At 36.6% G+C, this 7,018-nt stretch overlaps 2 protein-coding genes across 6 annotated transcripts; one reads left to right on the plus strand and one right to left on the minus strand.

The window, feature by feature from the left end:
• Positions 1-319: 319 nt before the first annotated feature.
• On the minus strand, positions 320-2,349 carry LOC108104156 (zinc finger protein ubi-d4 B). 3 transcript variants are annotated; one of them, XM_017210057.2, is made up of 4 exons: positions 2,272-2,349; positions 1,676-2,144; positions 1,233-1,493; positions 320-1,174 (listed from the first exon to the last, which is right to left on the minus strand). In XM_017210057.2, exons 2-4 carry the CDS (start codon positions 2,121-2,123, stop codon positions 399-401), a joined length of 1,485 nt encoding a protein of 494 aa, XP_017065546.1. In that variant the 5' UTR covers positions 2,124-2,144; positions 2,272-2,349; the 3' UTR covers positions 320-398. The 3 variants fall into 3 exon arrangements, with proteins under 3 accessions (XP_017065546.1, XP_017065545.1, XP_017065547.1); XM_017210056.2 differs by having other exon boundaries at positions 2,215-2,325; XM_017210058.2 differs by lacking the exon at positions 2,272-2,349 and having other exon boundaries at positions 1,676-1,766; positions 1,832-1,996.
• Positions 2,350-3,346: 997 nt separating this feature from the next.
• On the plus strand, positions 3,347-4,907 carry LOC108104158 (BTB/POZ domain-containing adapter for CUL3-mediated RhoA degradation protein 3). Of its 3 annotated transcripts, none has more exons than XM_017210062.2 (3): positions 3,347-3,399; positions 3,618-3,823; positions 3,874-4,907. In XM_017210062.2, the coding sequence occupies exons 2-3, from the start codon at positions 3,631-3,633 to the stop codon at positions 4,596-4,598; spliced, it is 918 nt and encodes a 305-aa protein (XP_017065551.1). In that variant the 5' UTR covers positions 3,347-3,399; positions 3,618-3,630; the 3' UTR covers positions 4,599-4,907. The 3 variants fall into 3 exon arrangements, with proteins under 3 accessions (XP_017065551.1, XP_017065548.1, XP_017065549.1); XM_017210059.2 differs by having other exon boundaries at positions 3,397-3,473; XM_017210060.2 differs by lacking the exon at positions 3,347-3,399 and adding an exon at positions 3,426-3,537.
• The last annotated feature ends 2,111 nt before the right edge of the window (positions 4,908-7,018 follow it).

Genomic DNA, 7,018 nt, shown 5'->3' on the forward strand with positions numbered 1-7,018 from the left:
AGTGCGCTCAGCAACTTCCCTCTTTGGCTCCTTGTACATACATATTTAGATTTTCTGTTGGGCATTTGGTTTTGGCTTTTGGCTGCTGTGTATTTTTGACCCAAGCGGACGTTTATATTGGATACACTTGTTTAATTGCTTCTGCATATATTACCGAAAACAAACCAAAAAAAAACCACCATTTTAAAAAGATTTATTACCACTCCCCCCCGCGCACTCTTTACACTTGAAGAAACCTATCCCTGAACGAACATACTCGTATACAGTACTTTAAGGATTGGCAGAACACTAAAAAATATAATAAATAAAAAGGAAAACATTTTTAATATACACATGTATTAGTAAGAAAGTACCGCATAATTCGTTTATTACAAAATTTAGAAATCGTAAATGGTGTCTTAATTATTTTTATGGAATTCCTCCATGCATAGTTTGCAGCTCCAAGAACCCTCCGGTGGAGTAACGAGCGGTGGTGATAAGCAATACATATGGTAACCACGGTCACAATCATCACAAAATAATAGTTGGTCGTCATTGTCAGAGGTCCCACAGATGGAGCAGTATTTGCATTCAATACATTGCCAACGATAACGTTTCACTGATATTATCATATTTGCTGTGAATTGCAGACACGATGGATGACCGGAGCGACCACAGTCTGAGCACGAAACTAGTTCTTCGGGCAGATTGGTTTTTTTGTTTTCCTGTTGATCTCCCAGGCAAAAGTCACAGTAAGGAGAGGGTTGTGCTATATCGCGATCTACATCTTGTTTTACCTTATTAGCATTAGCTGTTGCAGTAAACGCAGGGGTGTTTGATGCGGCTTGTACCGTTGAGGTATTGCAGATAGAAGTTGCAACTAAGTCCATATGTATACCAACCATGGTCGCTAAAGAAATAGAATCATTGGAAGCTCCAGTGTCGTTTGAAGTCTTTTCGTACGATGAAGCTGTTGGCATTATCAGAACTGTTTGCGAGTTGTCGTCATTTGTAGGAATGGGCGAAGCCGAGTTTGAGTTAGATGCGTGGAGTCCTGTGGCGACAGCTGCTGTACTAGCTGCGTGTGCGACGGCTGCAGCAGCTGCAGCGGCGGCTGCAGACGTATTTGCACTATTTCCACCACCTCGACGTCTACGATCTACTTCTCCATCAACAGCATTTTTACGACGATTGCCTAAAATTGTTATAATCTGTGTATTTCTGTAATTCATCGGGTCAATGCTTACAACCACCTTTGCGACCACGTCTAGGAGTGCCCTCCATGCTTGCATTTGTTCTTCGAAGACGCGACCCTTTTTTTCGTTTTCCTCTGCTGCTGTATGACTCATCAAAATCGTTATCCGAGTCAAAATCGTCCTCATAATCATCGCCGTGATGATAATGTGATGGGTCAATTTCATCGTGAAACCATTCCTTCTCGGCGTTTGCATGTGAGTCTTTACTATCATTGTCTCCAGAGGTCCCTATAGAGTTTCCATCCGTAGATATAATGGCTGTGAAAGTGTATATCAAATAAAGTGGATGGTAATACAACAAAACGAAACATACAAAAAAAAAAAATGAAGATCTGCTATGGTGATCCGAACCTATCAACCACAAAAAGTTTCAACTACGGATGTTTTTTTTTACATTTAAAACGCAATACAATTGTTTGTTTATTTAAGAGCATTTTTACCTGCGCTTTCAGGAATATGGAGATCTCGTGTGGCAGCAACGCCAGGCGAAGGAATATGGTGGTGATTTTGATAAGGTTGATGCTGGTAGTGCTGAAGATTGTTTTCGCGATATTGGTAAGCTCGGTAGCTCTGATTCGGGTTAAGTAAATACTGACGTTTAGGTTTGCGCCAGCGAGTCGATGGATAAGTGTATATCTGGCCATGTCGAAATCCTGGCATCCGCTGTTTTCTTTTCATAAAAAGGGAACAATGTGTTTGTGCGACCCCTGTCTGAGGATCTAGGAATGGCATGCGAAGACGGCGTTCAATGCACAGACGAGTGTTAAAATTTTCACTGTTTTCAAGTATTTCCTTGTACTTCTCCTTATCATTTAAAAAATGTTGAATCTTTTCAAAATTTCCTATGTTTACAATTAATGTTTTTCCGAATTCTGATTCAGACGACATATTGTGGCTTTGACGTTGAATCTGAAATAATTTAATTGAGAGAATCCAAATCAAATGTAATAATAATCTCCCAAGCAAATAAAGAATTTACTTTCACAAACAACTTTGGATAATACAAATAACGATTTTGTATATTAATAGCACGCACATAACAAAGAAACACAGACGAAATAAAAATGATGTGAACGCCTTTTATGCAAGTATGCCCTATTTGAACACTCTTTATTTTTTTAGTATTTCCGCCAAAATAGCGGCATTCTTTTCTACTACTGCTATCAATCTCGTTACTTAATAGCCTATTCCCAATATGTAGAACGGACATCTCTTGCTTTTTTCTGGATTATCTTCTTGCACTGGAATTCACTAATTATAATTTTTCTTTGCAATTTAGAATTTATTTTGCAGTAGATCATTGGAGGATCAATAATACCAAAAAAAAATTTTTACTTTCTTTCTTAGTGCACACCTGCAAATCATCACAAAAGCGTCACAAAATATGTGGAAATGTTCTGCGGTACGAGACGAAAATAAATATCAGCTTTCGCTTCTTATACTCGTTACTTTTAGAGTACCTTGTGTTGCAGGTATAACATTTTAATCAAGATCAAAATGCGAGACGATTTAGATGACCTTTGCCTATATAAACTATGTTAGAATTTGGCAACTATAATGGATACAATGGATAGACCTTTTAACCAGGTCTAATCGAATGGCCCCTAAACGCTGAAAGTTAGAAAGTTTCCATCTAGCCATGCCCACCCTAACGCCCACAAAACCCGAAAACCCAAAAATGCAAAAATCTCGGGAACTAAAGGAGGAAGAAAGTTAGGCTTAAGATTACGTATTTTAGGGATGGCACCGCAACTCTCCACGAGTTTTTATATGGGCCGGACGTTCAAGCACAGACAGTAAACACAGCATATTTGCATGGCCGCTGTGAGTTTCTGTTAGCTATAAGTCCATTGGTTAAATTCAGTTTTGTTGTTTTACTTCGGCATCACCGTTAATCTTTTAATTACTATCACCAGCTAAAAAAAACTGCTGCGTACATTAAATTATTGCCCGAAAAATCTCAATGAAATGATTTATAAACGTTTTACTAAAAACCTCTACGAGTATGTGCATATCTAAAATCTAAATCTTAATAAAAACGTAATACTAAGTTCCAACTATTCATTTTGTATGAGTGAAATTGACACTGATGTGGCTTTTTGGGTGCAGATGTATTACTACCTAAACAGCCTTAATTGGATTTTCAGCTCCATCTACAATTTATGTATGTACATATATATTATTATAATAATATTTAAATATAAGTCAAATAAGGATTTGTTTTGGTTAAAAATCATGGTAATAAGTTTTACAAAAAATAAATAAACGATTAGGAATTTTGCTGAAGCGATTCAAATAAAAGGTTTTACGGAGTTAAAAAATAATGTTAGGAAATTTAAAACAAATCAGGTTTGATCGAACCCTGTCCTTTTATATCTGCAGCAAGAAGTCCTTAATGATTAACGCGATGTTGGAAACTATGTCAGGAGATCACAAAACATTGTTAAAAGGACATTCTTCCCAATACCTAAAACTAAATGTTGGTGGCCAATTGTATTATACCACAATTGGAACACTGACAAAAAATAATGACACAATGTTGAGCGCAATGTTTAGTGGTAGAATGGAGGTTCTGACAGATTCAGAAGGTTTGTTCTTTAGTATTTATACATAAAATAATACAACGCAAGCGTTCTAGGATGGATTTTGATCGACCGCTGTGGAAATCATTTTGGTGTCATACTCAACTTTTTAAGGGATGGAACTGTGCCGTTGCCTGAAACCAACAAGGAAATTGCTGAATTGCTTGCCGAAGCCAAATATTACTGCATCACAGAACTGGCAATGTCCTGTGAACGGGCTCTATTTGCGCACCAAGAACCTAAGGCAATTTGTCGGATTCCACTGATAACGTCGCAAAAGGAAGAACAGCTTTTAATTAGTGTATCTTCAAAGCCTGCTGTTATTCTTGTGGTACAGCGACAAAATAACAAGTATTCGTACACAAGTACTTCAGATGACAACTTACTAAAAAACATTGAACTTTTTGATAAGCTATCCTTGCGATTTAATGAAAGAATTTTGTTTGTTAAAGACGTAATCGGTCCAAGTGAAATTTGCTGCTGGTCATTTTACGGTCATGGTAAAAAGGTAGCTGAAGTATGTTGCACATCGATAGTTTATGCAACTGATAGAAAGCACACTAAAGTTGAATTTCCGGAGGCCCGAATTTACGAAGAAACACTACAGGTCTTGCTTTATGAAAATCGCAATGCCCCCGATCAAGAGCTTATGCAAGCGACATCTTCAGTTCGAGTGGGAAGTACCAGTGGAACGAGTGTACATCAGTATACAAGCGATGAGGAGGAAGAGCGCACCGGGCTTGCGCGATTACGTTCCAATAAAAGAAATATTCCCTCCTAAGCTTAAATTTTATAAGTTAAAAAAAAAGATATCTTGATTATCAATAAAGATTTACATCAAATAAGGGTAGGATTGATATTGGTATTACAAATTTACTACATCCTTAATTATAAAGGAATAGGGGACATTGCAGTCGCTGAGGATTACATAAACAAACATACATATGTATAATAGATTACAGGATGCTTTCCCGGCCCTATTAAGTATCCAGAGTAAAATTATTAATGTCCCAGTTATTTATGTCGAATTAATGACCCGTCAATTGATTAAGGATAAAGCTAAGAAGAACAAATAAACGAATAAAACGAGTATAGTTTTTTGATCTTTATTCTTTTGATCTCAACATGTGTTCCCTTTGTTTATATAAATTTGGGAGGGAGATTGCCGGCTTGGGATATTGATTGTATCAATGATTTCAGATTGGGATCGCCAATTAACGAAAGCCACCTAACGCCTACAAGGTATATTATTATTCATAATAGATAAGTGAATATGTCACTATACAGATTTTTGATCAGGATCGGCAGATAGTTAGATTCTATACAATGGTAAGGAAGGTAATTAAAGCGGATTCTGGCAGAGTTTATTGGCTTATTAAACTGTCCATTAGCCATTATAAACACGGTTCCCGCACTTCCGAAATCCATTATCTGTCACCAGTGTCACACCACAATACCTTCATCAAAGCCGCGCAAGTATATGTTCTTTCTCTAGCACAAATATCATAGTTAAATGATTGTGTTGTGATGTGCTCAAAGAAATAATAAAATGCAATGATCGCGTCATGATTAGTTTTCCGATCCGCCATCCCTTAATCGAGAATATTAAAATGTATTTCTGACAGAAATGGGAACGTCTTGTCATAACAAGTTCTTACCTTGTGAAAAAAAATTGTGTAGATAAATGTTTTAAAAATCAGATCAAAAAATTTCATATAAAAATCTGAAAATTTATAACATACAGGCCGTTACATATACAGTGGGTCGCAGCTTATTTCGTGCAGCTACCAAAAAAAATTTTGAGTCGTTATTCCTGTTAAACTAAAACCGATATTCAAAAAATTTAAACGCAGTTTCTTAAAAGGGAATATTAACATGCTAATTAAACTAAAACGATTTTCAAAATCATAAAAACAACAAACTTTTGTAATAAAAACTAAAAATTCAGCCTTTTTTCATGCCGCAGCTTATTTCGTGGAGCAGATTCTACTTAACTTATTATTTGTAATTTAACTAATAACTAATATTTTGTATGTCATATTTTCTGGTTCAGGACAGCTTTGAGATGATTTCTCATGGAAGACACGAACTTTTTTGTGAATTCCACTGCGATTCTTGGCCATTCTTCCATAGGAACAGTATTCCGATCGTTTTGGGTCGAAACCTTCCTCTTCCTTACAGAGATGTTCAATATTTCCCATAATATTTTTGATCACTAATAAATCTATATACTGTACTGGAGTTATATCGACATCTGCGCAGCTACTGATAACCCAGGACTTCACTTTTCCTTCTGAATGCAGCGGATCGTTGACCTGTTAAAATCGAAGAAGAATGGAAGAATGGCCAATCCAGTGGAAACCCAAAAAAAAAATTAGTTTCGATCGCATTATCTAAGAAGTAGAAAGAATAAAGTAACGATGCATAAGAAGCAGAATAAAAAAAAGAAGAAACGCTGTAGTCGGGTGCCGCGACTATAAGATACCCGTTACTGTTTAACACAATTTTAATATATTTATTTGCTAGTGGAAATTTCCAAGCGCCACCTATTGTCGGAGAAAGCATGTTGAGTAACTGATAGTGACGTCACTGCCCATGTGAGGCCTTATAACTTAAATAACTTAATAACTTCATAAATGGCGAAATAATGTTCCGATTTGAAAGTTCTTTGGTAAAGTGATAGATATTGACAGAAATAAGTTATACAAGGTCAAACGAAGGCATTCATAATAATATTATAAGCGCCACAGTTTTCCGCGGTTTGTGGGCTTTGAAGTGGGCGTGGCTGGATGAAAACTCGTGGGAGATTGCAGTGGCATTTTTTAAATACGTATTCTTAATCAAAACTTTGTACCTCTTATAGTTTTCGAGATATTTGCGTTTTCGGTTTTCCGATAATCATAAAAACCTACAAGCTTAATCCGAACTTTCTATCTTTTAAAATTACCGAGATAGCAGGTTTTCTAGAAAATGAGAAAATGGGTCTTTTGAGCCTTGTGGACGTATGGGTGGGTGTGGCCGAATAGTAGTACCACTATAAGATGCACTGGCATCTAAAGATTATACATTTCCCTTTCTAGCTCTAATAGTTCCTGAGATTTCAGCGATTTTTGGGCGTTAAAGTGGGCGTTGCAGGATGCTGTAATAAACTTGCGCTGCGTAGGGACCTCTAGAAGGGATTAATAAAACGATTATATATAT

The sequence above is a fragment of the Drosophila eugracilis genome, unplaced genomic scaffold, assembly GCF_018153835.1.
Source record: "Drosophila eugracilis isolate 14026-0451.02 unplaced genomic scaffold, ASM1815383v1 contig_786, whole genome shotgun sequence".
Classification (NCBI taxonomy): Eukaryota; Metazoa; Arthropoda; class Insecta; order Diptera; family Drosophilidae; genus Drosophila; species Drosophila eugracilis.